At 51.3% G+C, this 22,960-nt stretch overlaps 4 protein-coding genes across 4 annotated transcripts; 2 read left to right on the plus strand and 2 right to left on the minus strand.

Annotated features, from left to right (window-relative positions):
* Positions 1–547: 547 nt before the first annotated feature.
* Positions 548–5,517, minus strand: LOC34621075. The gene is made up of 15 exons (XM_026336911.1): positions 5,311–5,517; positions 4,918–5,083; positions 4,718–4,806; positions 4,456–4,544; positions 4,190–4,291; positions 3,836–3,923; positions 3,600–3,701; positions 3,350–3,422; positions 2,776–3,002; positions 2,404–2,673; positions 2,088–2,194; positions 1,790–1,865; positions 1,298–1,469; positions 1,011–1,098; positions 548–737 (listed from the first exon to the last, which is right to left on the minus strand). Exons 1-15 carry the CDS (start codon positions 5,515–5,517, stop codon positions 548–550), a joined length of 2,046 nt encoding a protein of 681 aa, XP_026192696.1.
* A 57-nt stretch (positions 5,518–5,574) lies between these two features.
* On the plus strand, positions 5,575–7,318 carry LOC34621074 (probable mitochondrial phosphate carrier protein). The gene is made up of 5 exons (XM_026336912.1): positions 5,575–6,156; positions 6,366–6,525; positions 6,749–6,839; positions 6,980–7,100; positions 7,268–7,318. Exons 1-5 carry the CDS (start codon positions 5,575–5,577, stop codon positions 7,316–7,318), a joined length of 1,005 nt encoding a protein of 334 aa, XP_026192697.1.
* A 2,915-nt stretch (positions 7,319–10,233) lies between these two features.
* On the plus strand, positions 10,234–11,062 carry LOC113147191. The gene is made up of 2 exons (XM_026336913.1): positions 10,234–10,500; positions 10,733–11,062. Exons 1-2 carry the CDS (start codon positions 10,234–10,236, stop codon positions 11,060–11,062), a joined length of 597 nt encoding a protein of 198 aa, XP_026192698.1.
* A 10,690-nt stretch (positions 11,063–21,752) lies between these two features.
* On the minus strand, positions 21,753–22,872 carry LOC34621072. Its single transcript, XM_022734298.2, has 3 exons — positions 22,520–22,872; positions 22,111–22,339; positions 21,753–21,929 (listed from the first exon to the last, which is right to left on the minus strand). Exons 1-3 carry the CDS (start codon positions 22,870–22,872, stop codon positions 21,753–21,755), a joined length of 759 nt encoding a protein of 252 aa, XP_022588775.2.
* Between the last annotated feature and the right edge of the window lie 88 nt (positions 22,873–22,960).

Below are 22,960 nucleotides of genomic sequence, written 5' to 3' on the forward strand. Positions count from 1 at the left end.
GACAGACATGCTGAAGAAGAGGAGCGCTCCAGGGATCAACCATAAGAACCAGACTATAAGGAACCCCATTCTGTATAGAGGTGGAAAGATAAATGCCATGCTTAGGCTTAGATACGGTGGCAGAGCCCCCAGGAAGGCACCCACCCGCAGAGGGGTTGCATTGGTGCAATGTTTAGAGCATAACCGATATCAACCGATACGGGCTGCACGTTGACAGCACGTCTGGTACATCAGAAGCTTAAGCTCGCGGTATGAGCTCTCAGGTGACCTTTTCCTTGTTTCACTGCGTCTGCCCCTCAGTTCCGTTCTTCGCAGCCAACTCGCCAGCTATGGCCGCAGGAAACAAGCCGAGAACCCTCCCGTCATTGCCCTATAGCCAACGCCCCAATGTACACATGGCGATCATTCAAAAAAACAGCTGCATAGCTAGCAGCACCAGATTCGTGGCGATTGTGCTCCCGGAGGAGCGCCAGGATACCGGAAGACTTTACTGCAAAAGGGTGCATGCGCTGACCAAACAAGCAAAAGACATGATTCGCATTTCCGCCTAGATTTCGATCTTATCGGGGGGCCAGGACTCAAACTTTTGCGTTTTGTGCCTCATAAATCGCAGTCCTTTGTCTTCGCTGTATCGGGGAGCCTCGGGTGTCGGTGGCTGAAGGACTTCTGAGAAGTGTGAGAGCAGACGACTCATCTGAATATCCTTTTGCTCAAACGAGAGGCGATCCCACAGGCACCTGAAACATCGCCAATGAATAGATATGCGTAAACCGTATAAAGCGGTTGACGCAGGGAAAGATAGAAAACCAACAGTGGCCAGAATCATGGATTTGCATGCTTTGCACGGCATCAAGAAGGAAGCCAGAGGAAAACGCATATCGTACTGTGGCGTGGATTGCAGAATCCCCCCCACCCCCCCACCTCACCCCACATACAGCGGCAAAAACCCCACAACCCAAGGCACGGCGGTATACCCCCTGTAAAACTGTCAACAGCCACAAGCCAATCACCTGTGTATCACTGCAACGTTGACTCCAAATTTCGAAAAGAGCCTTTGTTTACACCCAACCAATCCAGAAGGCTTGGGCCGGCCAGGACCTGCAGCCTCACCATCGACAAACCTCCTAGGGAAAAAATACACGAAATTTGTTTTCATCACCCGAACCCCCAGCAACAACAGATGTGCCGTTGCCACGAATGCGCGCGTGGCATTGCGCGGCCATGCAGGAAAGAGCAAGCAGGATGGCTTTTCTGCCCATAGACCTAAAGCTTCCCGGCTGTACTCGTGCCGTCATACCCAATGGCATGAGGTAGTCTGTCTCGATCGCCAGGTTCCTTTGCCGAATCAGCAGCGAAGCGAAGAAGAGGTGCTGCTCGTCGTCGGGCCTTCCCAGTGAGCAGTTCAAATATGAAACGCAGTTCAGGCGCGATAAACACGAGAAAACATCACTCTGTAGATCTTCGCTGCCCTGAAAATCGGCGAAGAGACAGCACTTGTGGCAAGGGGTGTACAGCAGGAAATGCGATGAGACGAGGGGATTGAACCAACGCGAAGATGCGACCACGCTATAGAAATAACTGCGCTAAAAAATACTCCAGTGTGGACGAAGAGGTAGGGCTACTGAATGCGATGTTCAGCTTGCAGCCACTAGCCTTCCGAGCAATCGAATAGCTGCCAGGAACGTCCACGGGGGTGCCAACGCTTGGCGCTGCCCTGCGCCTTCCGACTTCGCAGCTCGCGTATTTTTACAATTAGCTAGATATCCACGACAACGACCACAGCCCTTACCTGCGGCTGCCCGTTTAGCAGAATGCCATCAAGCCATCGCAAGTGCAAGCTCTTTTGGAGTCCGAACGGCACCGCGCTGAGCACACAGGATTGAACAGCAGTCCGCCAGTCTTCTCAACAGGCAGGCACCCCTCCTATATAAATGCGAGAGACAAGGTGTCGGGGAGGTTAAAGGACGGAGGGCAGGAAGCAGCACAGTATGCACAGGAAAAGCCCGATAAAACGCAGCGACGAAGATGCAAGAAGGTGCCTGAATACGATGCGAAAGAAGCAAACGAAACACGCCAATTCGCTTTACCGTTTGATTGCTTCCGCTGATTGGGGTTTTTCGACATCTGCGAGATACAAAATCTTGTACAAATAATGCTGCAACCATCCGCTGTGCTGCAGTGTCTCCTCTGATAACTGCACAGGCAGGCAGACGGACATATCGACAGACACACACATACACACACACACACACACTCATACATACATCCATACATATATGCATCCATACATGGATTCACCTGATGTACGTACACTGCAGTTGGTTTCACAGTAAAGGTCTAAGTAGAGGCAGAGACACTTGCACGGCTGGAGGTCCTCCTGCGCTACGGTGTATACGTGACTACCGTATTGCAGCTTCTGCTTTCAGTACTTGCCTGTTGGCACGCGCTTTCGAGAAAAAACGCTATAGGAGGAGGTTTCTGAGCGTTGTTGTCGGACGCGCCGCTGCACTCAGAGAGGCAAAAAAGACTCCCATGCAAGAGAGTAGGTGCAAACCCGAGCACAGACAGAAGACAACCAGCCACGTGACAGGCCTCCATGACAAGTGCTTTCTCGAAAGCTTGCAATCCCGCGAATGGCAGAGTTGCACAGCTAGCGGAGGTCAGGAGTGGCATCTGCACAAAGGAAACTGACGGGAAAATGGCGAGAACTGCTGTCCCCCTATGCAATTACCATTCGTATTGGTTGGTTAGCGCGAGCGCGTAGGCCAAAGCCACCTTATCGAAAGGTGTGCAGCCACATTCGTCTAAATACGGCTGCAGGGTGGGCGCCAGAGGGGCACCGGGGCTGATTCCGCGCTCTTCGGCTGCAGCCGCTGCAAGCGACATCTGCTCCTGCAGCGTGAGGGGAAGCTTCAGGCAGTCATAGACGTGCAGCGCTAGGCGTGCGATGACGCCAGAGTAATCCCGCGACAGTCCGTCAATAGGGCCAAAGGCGTTGTTGCCTTGGGGAGACAACAGCACCGCGCGCAGGTACGACGCAATTCTTTTACAGAGGGGCATATTCATGGCAGAGCGAGCGCGCAGGCGGGGAGGGGAGGGGGGATAAGAAGAGAGGCGGGCAGGCAGGACCATGGAAAGCGACAAAGGGAAACGCTAGGCGGCACAAAATTATGTTCCACGCATGCACAACGGACGGGGGCTTTCGTATCGGTTGCAGCCGTCGGGCGGCGCCGAAGGCTGCAGGCGAGACGAAAGGCTACGCAAGAAAGGCACTGGACGCAAGGTGTACAGACACCTGGAGAAGGAGGAGGAGAGGCTGAGAGAATACAGCAGTCTTTGCTGGCTGGGCTACCTGTAGCGTCTCCTACTCCTAGGAGTGCCAAACAGAGGGCCATGTTGCAGGCAGTGGGCACACGCCAGCGCTGCGGAAGAGAGACAGAGAGAAACAAAGAAAGAAGAGGGAAAGCACCAGCGAAACAAAATTTTGACAACCGCAGGACCATTTTGCAGCCGCAGAACGATTACGGGAGAGTAGTGTCTAGCTATGGGGGCTGAAACCTTTGGAACGTGCGATCAGTGCTACAGGCTTCGGGCTGTACATGCAGGTTGGCCTCGATGTGTTCAAGAAGCGTCGGCAGCAGGTGGTAGGACCGATACTCCAATGCCGTTAAAGCATAAAGCAATCTTGGCACCATCTCGGGCTGCACAGACATTCAGGCACCCCCTCCCCGCCATTAAATGCCGTTCGCCGTACATTTAGAAACCCCACAACATCAAAGGCTCAAGAACGCTCCCATCCTGATTGTCATGAACCGTGAATCTATGGCCCTATTACCTCTATCTGGGCTTTGCGTTCGATGAGGTCATACACCAGAAACTTGAAACTCGGGAGCGAGTGGATCCGCTGCTTGTCGCGTGGAGCCCTACCGTGCACCACAATGCAGAAACTATGAGAGCTTTGGACTGAAGCTGCCAGGTGCACTGACTGGAAGGAAGACTTTGGATTACGCAGCTTCCGTAAATACGTGCCGCCACAAAGCTTGCAGCCATCACTCAGCGAAGCGCCTTGCTTAATCCGGGTTCTCGGGGTGAACAGGAGGAGAGGCACACGCGGCAGTAGCCTTGTGCATGCATATTTTGCTAAGAGGTCTGCGGCAATACCAATTTGCGCGTTCGTGAGGACACGTACCAGAAAGAGTTGAAGCCAAAGACATTGCCTAATTGGCAGAAACACCGGACCAACCACCCGTAATCGGGTTCATCCTCAAGCCGGATATACTTCCTGTACAGCCTGAACAATACACGACACGACAGCGCTACTAATTGTGCAGTGCGTAGGCCCGTTCGTACAGCGTTTCGCAGTGTACGGGTAGCTGAAAGGCGTCTGGAGGGGGTTCAATCAGCGCAGAGCCAGACGAAATAGATTAGAGATTAAGTTAAGAGTTTTGCGCCTACTTGATGATGGAGCGAGGATTCGAGTTGGCCTTGTTCAGTTTCTCATGGAAGTAGGTACTCAACTCCTCGGGTGGACGGGAAGAGAAGATCTTTGGCACATACCACAAACTCGGAATGAGAGCTAAGATGCTTGCTACACATCGACCCTAGGGGACCCGTAGCTTTTAGATGTAAACCAGGTTCTCTATAATGTAGTAGTAGTGGATGCTATTAAATAGGCTGGCCCTGAAGAGAGGTTGTTTTTTGGAGCTTTGAACATTACCTTGATCCGTCGAAGGCGCCGCGGTAGAAACTCGGCATCGTACAGTCGGGTGTACTGTTGGGCTGCTGCAACAGCTGACAAGGAAGCAGCTCCCCTACGCCATTCTGCTGTGGCTGCTGTTGCGGTTGAAGCTGCTGGTGTTGCTGTTGCAGCGAGTACTGCTGTCCGTCGAGACGCGGGATGCGAAACAAGGGACTTGCGATGGAAAGCTGCCGCAGAATCTCCTGCTGCAGATGGATGGCTGTAGTTACGGCAGTGGCTCCCGCTGTTGATCCTCTCCCACGTGGAGTAGGAAGTGGGAAGATCTTGCATGCGCACAGGCCGCAGGATACGGCGGGCCTTTGGCAGCAACATGCTGACTAGATCCTATTGCCCACAAACACTAAATCTGATAAACTTTGTTGTGTGTGTGGAGTAGGGCTAGGCATTGCAGTTTAGTAAATTTAAATTCAAAGAGAGCACATTTGGAATCATGGAGTGCAGGGTTGCCTGTTCCATGGGAGTCGATGTGTGTGTACGTTGGCAGGAAACTCGGTGGTTAGGACGAGCACTCTGGAGTCTCAATTTTCACGGTCATACAATTAAAAAGGAACCAAAGATATTAAAGTGTAGTATTTATCCTTTTGATCAGTTAAGGGGCCGTTGGGTAGAAGGGAAGAGGCTGGTCCTGCCTCCGCTTGCGCATGCAGCATGCCGTTCAACTCTCTAGGGCTGTGTGTCGGGTGGGTAGGATTTGCCGGACTGCTCCCAGTATGGGTCCTCCCCGCACCTTGCAGTCTTCTCGCACATCCCTCTGCCATTCTTGCTTCCCCTTTCTTCCTCCTGTACGTTTCCCGACTGTGTCTGCTCGCCGCAAGATGGCTGCGGAACGAGACTCGTCGTCCCCCCCTGCTGCCCTGCGGGGCCCTTGGGATGCGCGATATGCGGACCCCTTGACCCGCAAGCCACACGTCATGCCTCATACGACGGAATACTACAGCAAGTGCATGCTGGGAGGCGTGCTCTCTTGCGGCCTGACGCACACCGCAGTCTGCCCAGTAGACGTCGTGAAGTGCAAGATGCAAGTGTATCCAGACAAGTACAGGGGTCTGATCTCGGGTTTCAAGACGGTCTTGGGGGAGGAAGGAGCTGCGGGCCTGCGTCTCGGATGGGCTCCAACGTTCATTGGTTACAGTATGCAGGGCATGGTGAAGTTCGGTATGTACGAGTTTTTCAAGGATTTCTACGGCAACCTTTTTGGTGAAGAGACATATGCCAAGAACAAGGGCGCTGTTTGGCTGGCTGCTTCCGCTTCCGCCGAACTGTTTGCCGATGTGGCTCTCTGCCCAATGGAGATGGTCAAAGTCAAGGTGCAAACAAGTCCTCAAGGATCATGGCCTACCAGCCTTCTGCCAGCAACCAGCAAAATGCTTCAAATGAGACGCGATACCAAATTTCCGGTAAGATCATAGAACCCGCATGTCGGCCCCTCCCCCCTTCCTACCGCCGCAGCAGGTTGCGGGATCTTGCGCCCTCAGAGACCCTCCCCACCTACTCAATTCTTTTCAGCCATTCACAACTATCTACATGTGCATGCACACTTGGGCGGATACTTGCACACGCGAAAGCTCATAATCCCTGAGACTCCCTTGGTGCGTCTCTCTTGCAGTTTGGGTCCGTGGTTCCTCTGTGGAGCCGACAAATCCCTTACACGATGGCCAAGTTCTACTTCTTCGAGAAAGTCGTCCAGATGTTTTATGATAAGGTCTTCACGCAGCCGAAGGAAACCTACGGCAAAGGGACTCAGCTGGGCATTACATTTGCATCCGGTAAGATGGCTTCTGTAAGGGCCCGTGAAAAGGCGTGGCGGCCTGAGCGAGGTCTTTATCGAGCATAGCCAAGATGGCACAGCGAAGAAGGGTGTACTGGGAGGCTGGCTATACAGAACCACTCCACCTATTCGCGCGTGCCCTATCTGGAGAGGCGCTTCAATTTGCACACAAATGGATGTCTCTACGCATGGTCTACGTGTGTGTTTGCGCCTTCCTACAGGGTATATGGCAGGCGTCATCTGTGCGGTCGTGTCGCACCCCGCAGACTCCCTGGTGTCTCTCATGGGGAAGGCTGAAAACAAAGGCAAAGGGTGAGTGAGAGCTATGGGGGTGTTTTGGGTCGTGCGTCGTGCTGATAGAGGAGTGCCGTGTCATGTAAAAGAGGGATGCAGGCTTTGTGCCTAGTGGCACGGTCAGAGGAGAGGCCTGGCTCTGGGGTGTTGCGATTCAGATTTGGACAAATGGCAAGGGAGATGGGATACACTAAATTGTTCACCAAAGGGCTGGGCACTCGGGTGCTGATGATCGGCACGCTCACTGGTCTTCAGTGGTGGATCTACGACACATTTAAGGTAAATCTCGAATCTGAGTGTGCGCTCCTTATATTTCTGTGACTCTCGGTAGGGGTCCTTGATGCAGCGCAAGGAGAGGCGCGGTGTAGAGGCCACAGCCGCAAGCGCTAATCACTACTGAGTGTGCCTATGAAGCTGTAACTTTGACACCTGTGCGTTGCGTTCAGTCTGCCATGGGAATGGGCACCACTGGTGGAGGATCCGCTAAAAAGAACTAGGATGCGCAATACGAGAATTTTGTAATTTAACCTCAACTGGATTATGTGTAGCAGACGCTACAGCAGCTGGGGGCGCAGATGCGGGGTTAGAGTGTCTAGACACCTGCGATGCGGTCCGCTGTCTCAAACGGGCAATTACTCTGGCGGGCCCTTCATGCTGGCGGTCCCCTCTTTCGTAGACAGCTCTTTCCTTCATGCCTTGCGTATTGGTCAAGCTCGCTTTTCTTCTTGGGCAGTGCATCGTTCGCTGAGTGATTTTCAAAGCGAGGCGCCCAAAGGGCCTGGGCAATAAGCCCATCATCAAACAGAGGCAGGGGGCCAAAATTGAGATGCGAATGCATCGCACGCGAGAGCCAGAGTGCAAATAGACTTCAGCAAATGGCAGAAACAAGAGACCCAAAGGAGCTTCGATACTCCATTTAGCGAGCATACAGCGGGGAGGCAATCAGATCAATGTATTCATGGGGAAACGCCCGCGGGAGAGCCCCTCAGGTTCTTGTGTCATCAATATCTCTGGAGTTTCGGCGTCTTTCTCCCCAACGTGCCTGTAAATCGGTGCGGGAAACCCTCTACTCTTGCGAGCACACTTCGAGGAAACGTTGACGCTTCTGGGTTCAGTGTGTACGTGCTTGCATGGATGTTCTCCTTGTCGAGGCGATCCAATACTTGAAACTCGTAATCTGCCTCGGCAGGAGCATCTGGTGTCTTAATTATCTATAGTTGCAGTGTGGTGGCAGATTGATATGGGCTCCTACCGAGAGCAGTCTAGCCAAATGTGCGATACGTGCAAGGAACACAAGGCAGATCGACGCTGGAGACTCCGCACTGTAGGCCTGCCGGAGGCTGCAAAGAATAAGGGGCTGCTGAGGGTTTCCAGTGTGCAGGTTCCGTACACAGATTAGCGCGAGTGCCCGTCACCAGCGCGCAGTGTGGTAGCATGCAATCGAGCACAAAGGCTCACGCAATTTGGTAGCCAGGTACATAGAAGAAATAAACCGAGAGTCATAGGAAAAAGCGGTAGTGAGTGAATAGTGAGTGCAGCCTCACACACGCACACCTGTCAGCGAGTCCTTGCAGTTCACCTGGAGGGTATGGGTGTTGCTGCGCCTGTAGACACTGCAGCCAGGCGTTCAAACAGCAAGTTTCAAAAGAATTTGGTTTAGCACGCGTGGAAGCTTAAACTTTGGCGTCTTGTACTAGAGCATTATTTGAATTGCTTCTTCAAATTACTTGCATGCAGTCGGGCCCCAAGGACCCCGTTGCGGCGATGCTGATCGCCTCAGAAGTTTGTCGGTTTCGTACGACCTCCAGCACACTCCTTTTTCAAGCCCTGTACATTGTATCCAATGTGCTGTCATGTGAACTCTAAGGCTCCATCTTTCAGAGCCTAATTCAAGTTTCTGTGTGGCCAATGGCGCATTGATGTCTTTTGTGGGCTGCGCTAGCGCAGCAGGAACACCAACAAAAACGCCATCCAATAGGTTTCTGTAACTTTACACTCGCGTGGACCATCAGGGGCATCTAGGCGCAGCACCCGTCCCCCTCTTGTGCAGCCCATTATGTCGTGGCAGCAGCAGTTACAGCTGCAGCAGCTGCCTCAAATGCAGCAGCAGCACCAACAGCCACAAGTGCAGCAGCAGCACCAACCGCCACAAGTGCAGCAGCAACACCTGCAGCAAAGTTTCCAGCAGCAGCCGGCACGGAGCCACTGGGGCGAACAACAACAGCAATCATGGGGTGTTGAGCAGCAGTGGCAGCAGCAGCAGCAGCAGCAGCAGTTGCTACAGCAGCCTCTGTCCCACCAAGTCGCTGTAGCAGGTCTTGCTTCCTGGCATCCCCCACCGCTACCGCAACAGCAGCCGCCTCTCTTGCAGCAGCAGCAGCAGCACACTCCACATCTCCTGCAGCAGCAGCAGCAGCACCAGCCTCTGCCGCAAGTAGGCCTTCAGCATCACCCTCTGCCGCAAGTAGGCCTCCCACACCAGCCAATTCTGCACCAGCCAATTCTGCACCAGCCACTGCTGCAGCAGCCACTGCTGCAGCAGCCTGCAGTGCAGCAGCAAGTGTTCGTACAGCAGCAGCAGCAGCCAGGCCCGCTGCAGGCCAAGCCTTTGGTGGCTTCACAGTCTTTTCAGCCCCCTTTGCAGGGATGTCTTCCAAGCTCTTCTTCCGTTCTCACGACGGGAAGCCTCGAGGCGGACTGGACCAAGCATGCGCAGCAACAGCAGGCACAAGTTCATCGCCAGCAGCAACCCCAGCAGCAACTCCAGCAGCAGCCCGTGCACGCCTCAAGAAGCACCTCAGTACGAGGCTTCGAAGATCAACAGAAACAGGAACAACCGCGTGTGTCCAACGGCGCCTGTGCTCCTGCCGCTGCTGCGAGCGTGCCACTGCTGTTTGTGCTGCTGCTTCTTTTCCATGCGCCGTTGTCTGCAGCAGCTGCTGTCGACGCCTTCGCGGCTGGGTTTGTTTGCAGGAGTCGCGAGTGGAACGCAAGTCGAGGCAGCCGCAGGCCCCTCCCCCCCCCCGACAGCAGCTGGCGGGGCGCATGCGCCCAGTGTGGCACCTCTGGCTTCCTCTGCGCAAGTAGAACCCCCAAGTAGAAGCTCTGCAACGGAGGATGCTGCCACAGTCTCACCCTCGTCCTCGAGCTCCCGTAGCTGCGTGGACAGTCGGGGAGGCGTCGAGGTCGTTCCGCAAGTGCAGCAGCTCTTGCAACAGCTGCTGTTGCAAGCGGGCTGCGAGGAGCAGCTGGAGCCGCAGGTGCTCCCCCTGCTCGTGGACTTGTTTCAGCGTAAGAGGCGTAGAATCGCGCATGCAAGCACATGTGTGAACGGCAGTTTTTCTCCGCGAGAGGAAGCCCTCGCCGAGGGTACCTTCGGCGCGAGGGCTGGGCTCTTACGGAGGGGTGCCGGATGAGAGCTACGGCGTTCAATCTCCTTTTCGTGTGTGCAGGGGAGTCACTGCGCATTTTGTATGCGGCAGCAGAAATAATGGACTACAGGGCTACCGGAGTGGCGCAGGAGAGGCAGCAACGTGGTCTGGCGCTTCAAAGAAGTGGCCTTTCATTGCAGGTGCCTCCGCACCCCAGGGGGCACCCCTTGCGGATTGACGAAGGCGACGCCGCTGCTGCGTTGCAGGAGTATCTCCAGCTCGAGGCACCACAGTCTTCGTCCACGCAAGTAAGAGGGGGGCGATTTGCACATCCGAAGCTCCACGGGAACCCTCAGGGCGATAGACGGGTGCAGGCGCAAACACAGGGGAGAGCACTCTTTTTGAACGCCTTTTTTGCGATTCGTGGTACTTTCGGACTTGTGGAGTAGAGGCGCGATCCGGCGTAGGCATGTCTGCGCAAACAACTCTCTCTCTGTGTGCATATATGTACGTACACATGTGTTTGCTCACGGGCGACAGGATTTGCAGCGTCTCTCTCGCCTCGCCAACACGTTGACGTTCAGCAGCTCGGCTGCAGATTTGCTGCAGCAAAACCGTTTGAGCGCAGCCGCTTGCGCAGCGCTGGACGAAGACAGCGACGTCGCTTCAGCAGCGGCTGCCGCTGCCGCTGCTGCTGCTCCGGCCGGGGGTGGAGGGGCTCCCTTTGGCAGGAAGAATCTTCTAGGAAGTGTGCCTTCAGGCCTTCCTCCGTATCTCCCCGAGGACGTTAATGCTTGTACGCTCATGCCTCCGTGGTCCCTTACGCTTGAAGATAAGGAAAGGCAGCCTACACTTCCTCCAACTGGGTGAGTAGGCCGTTCAAGGAACAACACTCGCCCTTACGCCTTCCTGGGCTGTGCCGACCCTAGCGTCTATCTCAACCGCGCATGCAGGCGGCTCTCCGGCGGGTTCGTTTAGAAGAGGCCTTGCCGGCGCCGTGGAAGACGACTTTTGCGACCTCCCCTCACCGGGGCCAGAGGCGTTCATAGATTCATCCTCTGTAGTATTTAGCGCTATGGCTGAAAGTTTGAGTACCACGACTTCGCGTGTGCCCCTCGAAAGCCTCGTACACGCCTGTAGCTCTCCTTTTGGCCCGGGTACAGTGCCTAGAAAACAGTTTCAATTCCACCGTTTACTAGCGAGCGTAGGCATGCACTAGTCGCGCCGCGGCGCCAACCACTTAGGCCCACCTGCGCAGCGTGCAGCTAAATGCTCTTGCACTGAGTGCGCGCTTACCTAGAACAAAACAGGGCGAGGTCTCCTGAGCCTGCTAGGGTCGCTGTATAAGTTCGCGTCTGCTCTGCAGCGTGCTTCGGCAGCGCGTCGACTGCACATCCAGCTAGCATTGTGCTCCTAAAGTTAGCTGTCTTTAGGAGCACAATGTAAAGTCTTCCGATATCGTTTGGCCAACGTAACATCGTTTCCTAAAATGCCTCTATATCGAAGCAGGAGATGGTCGTGTGGCGTATTCAGGCTCTGCTGAGGATTCAGGCCCACCAGTTGAGATACCGTCCACAAATCAGAATCAGACCAAGATTTTGCCACCACGAGGGGCGTCGTTTTATGTTTTGCACCCGTGCGCATCCCTGAAAAGAAAGTCACGCCAATACAACTCGTGGTTGGCGTTTTATTCGCTGCTCCAACGCATTCATTCACAGTGTGTCGTGCAGGATCGACGCAGCCCAGTCTTCACGATAGACGCAGCCCAGTCTTCACGATAGACGCATGAGCACTAGAGGCCTTCAGAAAATTATAAAGGCAAGACGGTGTAGGTTGGGCATCCAATTTTTCTATCGGGGGCGTTTTGTACGCCATTGTTTACTGGCCGGTAAGAAAGCAACATTAGAGCGTCCTCGGAAAACCAGTGCCATTCCTGTCCGTTTGAATCTCGCGTAAATATAATGTTCAGCGCATGCGCATGCGTATATCATGTGCAAACGATGATGCATACGTATGTGAGTACAAGGTGTACACGTGAGTTACGAACGATTAGCAATGAGCAAGGATCAACTGCTAGTTTGGTTTGCTCCTGAATCACACCAAAACCGGCTCCCTTACGCTGAAACTCGCTGAGTGGTGCATATACAGCTAAGGCATCATCACCTCTGGCCCCAGAAGGGCTGCTAATATTGCTCTGAATCCAGCACTGCTGCAAAAAATAGCAATTCCTCGGTTTTGTCGAAGGGACTTGCCCGACTGCCTGGAGGCCCCTTGACCTCACACCTCTTCAAGGCTCTTGTCTACCCCGTTGCTCTAACTCCACGCAAAAAGCTTTGGGGGCTTGTGGAAATGCAATGTTGCAATTGAGCATGCACACCGAGGGTTCTCCTTTACTTCTTCACGGCTTTCACCCCAGCTTGGCCACATGAGTAACTAACAAGTCGAAACCGCTAAACGGGCAGAAAATCGGGTTCACAGCGTGCGCACCCTCGGGCACTATATTAGTGTATTGTCTCAAAGCTCTCCTTCACACCATAGTTCTTATACATGTAAAAATCACAAACGAAAGGAGGATCAATGAAAAGCCAACTTTCAAAGGCTACTCGCACCTTCTCAATTCCGTCATTCACAAGTGGCGCTGGTTGGAATAGTGCGCTCAACAAAACATTAGTACGATTTGGTCGCCTCTGTGAAGCCTGCATCCCCGAGTGCATTGCTGCTCAATCCGGGTTGCATGTAGACTTCAGGCTGTGCTCATGCGTAAAAACTCGTCTGCGGATCATTGCGCGGAAGTCGATGAGTCTTGTGTTAAGATGGAAAAGTCATCTAGTTCCACCGACTTCTCGTCTTCCGCCGGAGGGGGGGCATCTTGCCATAACCATTCTGTTGAACGCGGTCGAAAGTGGACAGCTGGCGGGTGTACAGCCAGGCTGTCATCCGCGAACATCCGCCGACGCCGTAGATCCATGAAGAGAATGACAATAAACCACACGGCCAGCATAGCCACACGCGCATCTGTAGCCCATCGAGAGACGGCTGTCAATAATTGTGGACCGCCGGTCACTATCGGCTCTCGTGCAGTTGTTGGCATCCCTCCTACCTCTGCTAAACTGAGGTGACGTTCCTCAGATACACTAGAGGCCATTTGTGTCGTATAATACAAAAAGGAGTACTCCTTGGCCTTCTTGGGAGTCGTGATAGGCACCGCGCTCCCGGCTGTGCGAGATAATATAGAATTGTAATACGAAAGCTTGTACTCTGCACGCAATGTAAAAAAGCTATTTGTGGCGGCTGAGAAAACTGGTCCGACGACAGATGGGGAATGCGCTTTGTCTGAATACTGCCTCCCCACCAGCAATGCGCATGATTAGATCCCAGTGCTCCTTTTGAACCGTCGAATTTAACATATCCCACCCTCGCCCGGTAAAAGATCGCCCACCCTCGCACCCAAAGGAACAGCACGAAGCTCATGCGCAGTCTTACCTAAGTGTTGCCACTGAAGAAAATTTGCATAGTTGGCGTTCGGCTCTGAGAGTACATCACAAGACATGGCGTAAGCGCCCTGTCCTGCCCAAGTGATGTGGAATCCAGCTGCGTGAAAGGATTGCCAACAATCCATAGACGAAACGGGAATAAATGCTGTCATGCTGCTTTCGTGTTCGAGCAATGCTGCATCACGCAAGGCAGTCGCCAGAAGGAGAGCTGCAGAACGGCAAAAGCACAGCAGGTAGGGAGCCGTGGTGTGAGACAACTAAGGGAACGAGCGTTTACGGGTAGGTGGGGTACGAAGGAGCACGCATACACAAGCACAACTGAAATTTGAAAGCAAGCACACACAGATCCTCAATCCATAGGTACCAGGTGCCCACCATGCTTTGCCCATATCTTTGGGCGACCTCATTGTCTATCGCTCCTGCACTGCTGCATCAGCCACCTGTGCTACCCTTCCTAGGACGAAAAACCAATTGTAGACTGAGAGTCGTATATCCACAGTATAGGCCCAAAATGTAGAGAGGCAAGGCCTACATGCATATCCTTCACATTGAGAATCGACATACATACTGCGCGCAATGCAGCTGCCATCAGTAAGAATTGTGGCAGTTGCCACTCCAAAGATGCGGGGGGGATCTCCCTTTGTTGTTGCTGCAAAGCAATCCGAACAGACAGCATAAAAGTGCCATAGGATGCAAATGGACGAGAGGGGTTGGTTTGAGCACACAGGGGGACATCAAGAAAAGCAATCTAGCACAAGAAAAAAGAGCGAGCGCCCTGTGCGAGAGAGGCGTGCATACAGCACGCTAATATAATAGGCGAACTGGAGAGAAACGGGATAAGAGAGCCGATGGCGAAGTTATAAAAGAATACTCTTCATAGCTGTGCCTTTCGGAGACCGAGATGCGAACATAATGTATGACCAGTAGACCCTTTGCAAAAAGACAGTGGTAGCAAACGTATGCGGAATATATTGACATTCCCATTTAGTTTCGGCACTTTGAAGCACCCAAGCGCACATGCGGGAGGTTCAGTTTTTGACACGTGCCAAAGACAAAAGCCATTCAACATGGAGGCGTAGGCCAGTATCAATACTGAAACATAAGCCACGAACTACCCTTTCTTCTCCCCCTTCCTCGCCTTCTTTGGTGTCTCGCTTTGCGAACGCCTAGGTCAAAAAAAGTAAGCGAAACGCTCAAAGCCATTTAGAGACTTACCGACAAAGCTCAATGTATCCGAGCCAAGTAGGCTAGGTGAGCAATCCACAGCCCCCTCACAGCTTTTTGCAACAAATGCATTCGCTGCATCCAGTAGAGAGGCGTCCGCCTCAGAAGCGCGTATCACCGTTATGGCCTCAGGCTCTTCGCGGAGGTCTGAACGCAGCATACAGCGACCACAATCCAGGGGAAAAACGTGCAACAAATACAGAAACACGCGTACACCTAAAACTTGATGAAGAAAAAGTGTTTATCCGTACATGCGCCACCCCCCATACCCATTAAGGCTTCCAGCCAACTCACTGGGATCTGATATCTCAGCTAACACTTCAGGAAGGAGCTTACTCCCTAATGCGCAAACAAAGCAGTATGGTGAGAGAAGAAGCGTGTACGCACCACAATCCAAAAGAACCAATGGAACACATATCAACTTCACATCCCTCAAACTTGGAATCTGGAAGCCTACACTGCCAACACGAACACAACTAACTACAACGCAAGTTCAGGGAGTGGTGATCTAGGGTTTACCGAGTTCGGCGCTTCGTGCCAAAGTATACGAGCTTGGCCCAGCATTATACGGTACCGGCACTTTCCACTGAATCAGTGTACTTTTATATACAGCTTCGTCGTTTTTCCTGGTAGCGTCATCCTTCCTGGCAGTAAGACTGCCCTTCGAAGCACTCTCAGCCTCAGTAGAAGGCCCTGATGTATCCCTAAGCCCATTTTCCTCAACAAAGACACCACTCTTCGAAGCACTCTCAGCCTCAGTAGAAGAGCTTGACGGAGTCTTCGAGAGCTCTTGGTCGTCAGCAGAGACACCACTGTTCGAAGCATCCTTGGCCTCAGTAGAGGCCTCCAAAGGAGTCTTCACAGACTTTTCCGCCTCAACACCACTCTTCGAAGCACTCTCAGCCGCAGTGGAAGACAGCGCTTTTAAACTCGCTGTAGTCTCTGTAACCTCCGCCACCTTTGTCACAGCTGAGAAATCAGCTTTCAAAGCTTCCTCGACCTGACCAGAGGGCCCTTCAGTGTCGTTCACAGCAATACCCGGCTTGCCAGCAGTCGCCTCTTGATCCTCACTAAGCGATGAATCTCTGAGGAGTGCCTCTGAGTCACCTCTGGCGTTCGCATCGTTTTCAGAGGGTGCCTCTGGGGCACCCGTTTGAGCTTCTATCAATGCATACGGATGGAAGCCATGAGATAAAAACTCATCTGCCCTTTTGGTCTTGTCTGCCGGTAACTGCGTAATGACTCCCATTGCTCCCATTTCGTGCAAATGGGAGGTCCACGCGGACACTAACTGTTGCTCTGCGCAGGTAAACACCAGACCGCAAAATCTAAACGGGCAGCATATTTACCTGACGGCATTCCTGTACCCACTTTTGCTTCAGCTTTGTTCACCCTGCAAGATGCTTCTGGTTCCCCGCAAGAACACCAGCAACAGGGGCTGTAGGGTTGTTTGCATCTGCTCTTACCCACAACCAATCGTTCCTGCACCTCGGAAACTTCTAGGGTTTGTAGAGTTGCCCGCTTATCTTCTTCAGTGCCCTCAATTCGCCCAAAGACCTTATTTTGCGCATCCACTGCATGAAACGATACCACTTCACCCTTCACAGATTCCGACTTCGCCATACACCAGGGGACGATGCGAAAGGTCTCCCCACTGGAGGCCTGTATTGAGCTGTGTGCTGGTTCCAAGGGGCTGGTTGACGATTGACGCGCAGCAGCCACCGAGGATTTCTCTTCAGACTCCGAAAGAGGAACATCCGAGATGCCCGTCCCCGTCGACGAACTTTCTGGGAGCACTTGATGATCTTCAGGGGCGAGAGCTGCGGCCCCATTACTGTCGGCTGCTTCGGTAATTGTGAACAGGGTGGCGAAGAGAGCCAAAAAGGTTAAAATATCCAGTGCTCCCCTGACAGACAAAGCCCTAATGCCCCTGTTTCTTGCAGAAAGCCCCATCGCTCGCGCAATGAAAAATACGTATGGGGTAGGGTTGATCTGCACTGTGTACAGCAAGGTGTGATGCCCAAGAGCCTGCCCATTTAGGAGCCGCTACTAAGCCCCATACGGCAGCCACTGCATCGTGAGTGGTACACACCCCAGGCTAAAGAGAATATGCTCAATGTACTAAAATCCAAATCTCCAAAGTGGCGGCTCAATGTCGTCGCTGCATGAAGAAAACATACTAGCTCTCCCCGGGAGAGCTAGTATAATATGGAAAATGGCTCGTTTATTTCCGATCCACATTAGTAGGCAGCTAGTTATGGCGTAAATACAACGAAAATGGCACATGTTTCACGGTCGCTGGCTCGGGCTTCAAGCATCTGATCAAGGCGGTCGACTGTTGGGGGGTTCGAAGCCCCGGGTACACAACCCGACACGGTAGTCTCCAAAACTATTACGTAATTTTGCACGTGCTTCTGTGTTGCCTTACATCTGAAGTATTTTTTCAGGGATCCGGCTACATGACTGAGCTCTTCTCCCTCGCCTTTTGTATTGGTTTCGGCGTGTAGTTATTAGAGAGGTGCTGCCTGCTGTTCAGCTGGCAGTATACAGTGTGTTGCATTGCATTTCTCTTCTGTCGTGTGTGGTCTACAGTGCAATCTTTCTGCACTGCGCAGTACAGGCTGCTGCCAACTCTTTGTTCCTTTGACTTCCCAGGTTTTTGTGCGCTCTTCTCCGTCGAACGCATGCACCCGTGGCAGCAAGCGAAGCATACTTCTTCAAACCAGTTTTCATTAAACTAGTTATGTTCTGACACCACTCACTCCACTAGCGGCTAAATAGTCTGGCTGCTCATTTTTTCATTCTGGAAGCGCAGGATTAACTCAACACCATAAAAGTTACTCCTGTAAATTCCGTCTATGGGCTTCCATAGTGGCGCTTGACTCCTGGCTCAGGACAACCTAATTAGAAAGATTTGCGGTGTTTTCTTAAGTGATCCCTTCTTTCCTTGCACGCGCCCCTTAGGGTTCCTACACGAGGGGAGAGGAAATGCAGGTGTGCGCGTTGGTGCACCTTCGAAGAGTATCGCTTCATCCAAGGTCTCAGCAGGGTAAAAATAAACTTTAAACTCAAGAAGGAATGCAATTTAAAGTTTCGTGTGCACTTCTGTAGAACTCTTGCATTTGCCTGCTCTCACCCTTCAGAGTTCCTGTAGGAGGGAAGGGAGCAGCAGGCTACTCATTGCTGCGTCCTTTGATGAGTCAGGGCATCCATAGCCAGTAGCAGATAGCATCCAGTGTACGCGCGCACAACTGTGCATCTTCTTGTAGTGCTCATATGCAATAAATAAGGTATTCGAATCGACAGACGAATTAATCAACTCTTTAATAATTTGGTACAAAGTACAACTAATGCAGTCAAAAGTACTAAAGTGCAACTCAGCCCGCTACATCTTCCCCACCAATTTCAAAGCCACACTCTCGTGCTTCTGACCTGTATGTCGATCACAACTGCATGAAGATGAGACTTCCCGCCCTCTCCCTACCCTCAAGCTCGGCAGAAACGCTATGGCAGTGCACTATGAAAAGAAAATGTTAAATCTAAGTGGGAAGATCAGCCACATACCCCCTACCCACGAAAGAGAAGACCAACCAGCTAGCTCGCGGACGCAAGAAAGCTCGCTGTCGTCGGACTGCTGAAATGTGTCTATGCCGTTACGAAAAATGGCACACAAGTAAAATCTGTAGGAATTTAAAATGCACCGAAGTTCAGCAGTGCCTCGGCATCTCGTAAAGCTATCTACGCATGAAAATACAGCGGAAGCATGCAACAAAGCCAATTCCGATGCCCCAAAGGAATAAGTAAGGATGTAGAGACAACACGCACATTTCAGCTATCCGACAACAGCGCGCTCTCTTGCTTCCGCGAGCGAGTTGGTTTGTTTCCTCGTTCGCGTCTGGCAAGCATTTAGATCTTTCGTCCATTCTATCTTCCTTCTCAATCTATTCCCTTTCGGCATTACTAACATGCATTGTCTTGTGTTTTCCGCGTGCATGGGTATTGACGGTAGGGTGGGAACACTTCCGCAGGCAGTGCGTAGGGGCAAACAAGTTTGGAGCTCGACGGCGTGTTTTTGACATAGAAAGGGGAGGATATCGCGGGTCGGCTACATATTAGGGACGTTGCACCACAACAGTTGTACTACTACAAATTAGGGGAAATGATGACCACTTGGATCGTCTTTTTGCTCGCGAATTTAATTTTGAAGGCTAGTGATACCTTAAAACAAGAATAATCAATGTTATTTGCGTATGCGCTTGAGGCAAAGCGAAACCAGCAATTAATAATCAAAGTATTCAAAGGATTTAGCAGCGCGCAGTTTACTTATTACATCTTGCCTTATATTGAGCTCTGAGTGGCCAGGGAAGGGCAAGGCGGAAGCTATCTTCTTGGAAAAAGGGTAACTTTTTGGTATGCTTGTACGGAGTGTGGAATTATGTGTCGTCCTGGGGACATCTTCTGTGGAGGATTACACATGATTTCAGCAAACTACTATTTATACGTACAAGCTCCACTATATATAGCTCCTTTGACGTCTGATATGAGTTGGTTGCGTGGCCAGAAGATAGCACGCGCTAACAGACTCCTCAATCGATAAAGCATCACTAGTAAAGCCTCAACTGTTGCAGTCCTCAGTGCAAAGGGGCTTGGTGTCAACTGATTGGTTCAAGCTTACCGTAGGAAAATGCTCAGGTCAGGACTAAATAAGGTTATTGAGTCCTCTTCCTAGACAATTCTCTTCTCGTTCCCCCCTCGCCTCTCTGGCATCCCAAATTAGGGGAGAGGAACAGCAGGAGCTGCGTCGGTGCATTCCTCGAGCAACCTTAGCATCCACAGCTAGTCGTGATTATCATCCAGTAAACATGCACAGAGCTTTAATTTTTACCATGTAAGCTAAAGGTACTATGCAATAAAGAAGACATACGAGTAGCCAAACCAAGGAATAAATTCTGTGCTTATCTTCAATCGAATGGAACTACAGACGTAGTAAGTACCTAAGTGTAGCTTTACTCGCTACACACTTGCATCTGAAATCTGCATCATCATCGATTCATGGTTGATGCAAAGAAGGATTGGAAGTATCTTTTGCAGCTCGTGAGGATGCGCGAATACCAGCAGAAACCTCATCAGAAAAATACAAGAGTTCTACAACTTGAACATTCAGCACGTATCTTGAATACTTTAATATATTTGGAGGACCAAAAAACGCCAAAGTCCAAGTTATCCAGGCTGATTACCTGTTGATAATTGACTTCGTGATAAAATAGCGCCAAACGTTCCAGATTTCATCGCAGTTACATTTGCCTCACTACTACACAGCTGCACGATCTTGTCCGTGCTTGTACATTCAAAAGGCTTGCTGCTTTGCTCAGCCGAAAGAACAAGCAGCAACAAATTACCGCGTATTTGACTATTATTTGCGGGGAGAACTAATAGTGCTCAAATTAAAGTAGTGCCTGTTGTCCTTCAGCTGCAACTCCTTTCTTTGTTTACAGGCATATCTCTTTCTATTCTAGCCCCAGCACAGAGAGAAAGAGACCACCTTTTACTTTTTAAGGTAGGTCAGCACAAAAACTGAAGTAAAGTGGCGACAAGTTGATCTCTATAGCTCTTCTTGAGAAAGCGTGTTCTGCTATATACTAGCCCGAGTTTACTTTTTCTCTGCCTGTATTGCAACGCGTATACGGCGGTCCATTCAACTCTTCCGTGTAATGGCACGGTCGTTGCTTCAGTACTAGCTTGCGGTTAACTGCAGCCCATTATATGGACATCCTGCAAAGCGGCATTGTATCTTCGTGTACTTATGTCGAAACCGTCAACGCCTAAATTGGGTTGTGCAAACTAAAACATCTTTACCAGCAGCACTCAAGAATGATACATAATTTTAATCTGAGGTGTGCCCACAGGAGTAGTGGACAAAAAGCAGATAGGCTTTGTGGAGGGCTATGCTGCACTTCGGCAGTTTCGTCTACACTAATTGTGTTTAATTGAGTATAATTCGACAATTGTCAACGCTGTTTGGCTATTTGTATTTGTTATTTATTGCACAGTATTGCTAGCGCATTTGGTAATAAACTGCAATGCTCTACACCCCTGCTGGGTCCTATATGCAAATACTAGCGATGGATAAAGTGCTGAATGTTAAGGAGGTGAAGAAACCAGCACCTGAACTGTCCCTTTCCCCTCCCGTCGGAACCTTGTGGGACGCGGGCAGGAAGAGGAAAGGGCATTTTTGGAAAAACACTCAATTAGTATCCCTGACGTTTTTATTGATTCGGCAACTAAATCTCTCCCTGCGAAGTCCCCAGAGGGAGCACTGCAGGATTTAAGCACAAGAAACCAGTTGCAGCTACAGCGTCACTGTTTCAGAATGCCTTCCATACCGGAATTAAGCCTGAATAGGAACTGCATGCCTGTGACATGCTCGCATCAGCCTGCACCCGTCTGTGCAGTTGGTCGTGTGCCTCTGCGTGTTTTTGCGTTTGGATCCTTGGCAGAGCACAGTTATCCTACGAACAGAACTAAGCTCTTGCCTACATAAACGTCTAAGAAAATGACATTCCTAAAGCCTACTAGACGCTTAATGGAACGCTGTGGGTAGTAGAGTTATTTCTTAGGTAAGTCCACCTTAGAGAGAACTCCAGTATTACACATACAAGAAATTTGACCTCTCTTTCCCGTAGATATACTTGCTTGCATCAGAAAACAAAACAGGATGCACACGCTTACTGAATAAACAATGAGATAGCAAGTTTTTCCTTCTTGTGTTTGGCACTTGTGATTCTGCTGCGAATTTTATTGCTGCCCAAGCTCGTTTGCCTTGTTCTTCTGCCTTTTGCTGTTTAAAATATACCAGCTTTGGGATCCGCAATGGCAGAATTGCTTGCGCTCAGCAAACGCAGAAGAGACTCAGTACCAGCAGTGCTGACCGGTTGCACTTCGAGGAATCGGCAGCGATGAGTGCTAGCGAATCTCCGACACGCTATGGCGGCTTTAGCCCATGCAGGCCCATCGCCTCCCTTAAAAATAAAACACACACCAGCTGTACGCAGGCTTGAACCTTATTTCACGTCATGTACAGTAGCTCATCAGAGGGTCTGTTTGAAATTTGTTGGTCGAACCGCACTCATAGTTTTGCCACTAGAATCGATACGGTAGTGTTAAAGTTACGGGAGAAATTGAAAGTGTCGCGAGACTTACTGCTGCCACAAGCAATACTTCCGGCTGACGGTTCGGTTGCAAGGCCTTCACACAAGAGTCTCGCAGTACCTGCAGCTGCTGAAGCTGTTCTGATACAGGTGTGCTTCCCTCAATCCCGGCATCGACAATAAGAAGCAGTGCGTGACTCTCCCTACAGAGCTCCACTCTCAGCTCAGAAAAGGCCTCGGCAACGCTGAGAGCCCACACCGTCATGCGAATGTCAGTGCCTCTGCAAAATAAAAATCATCCGATTGTGCTCAAGCGTAAATATGACATTCTGTAGTGTTACTGCCTTTGCAGGCTAAAGCGCGCATTACTGACTGAGGGATTTCACAGAATGTGCCACCTGTATGCAGCAGCTAAAGACGGGTCCAGCAATATAAATTCGATTAGAAATGCTGTGTCTCACTGCTGATTCAAGCGGCGCAGACCCCATTCCACGCCAACTGGCTCTCGCAGGACCTCCAGTGGAGGACTTTGCCCTGTGAGTAGCTTGCAGAATAAGGCCAGAGTGACTTTGTGATGGGTGCCCAGCAAGGAGACTTTTAGGTGCTTACAATGCATCCCGCCCCCCTGTAGACCCATGGCAGACCGTCTGATGAGTATATGGTCACTAAATAACGCAATATGATCCGCTGAATTGGAACGAAATGAGTAGTCATTCTTGGAGGTCTCTGACAGACGGTCGTGGTCCAATTGGAGTGCATTTATAGTCCGCAAGGCAGAGCGTGGCAATACAGAATTAGCTGCCTGAGTTGCCATCATTACTTTATTCCCAGTGAATTGAAGCGTGTCGAAGAAAGCAATAGGAATCACCGGTAACAAGCTACAGCTCCACTAAAGGGGCAAC

This window comes from Cyclospora cayetanensis, unplaced genomic scaffold, assembly GCF_002999335.1.
Source record: "Cyclospora cayetanensis isolate NF1_C8 unplaced genomic scaffold, CcayRef3 CcayRef3_contig_153, whole genome shotgun sequence".
NCBI lineage: Eukaryota > Apicomplexa > Conoidasida > Eucoccidiorida > Eimeriidae > Cyclospora > Cyclospora cayetanensis.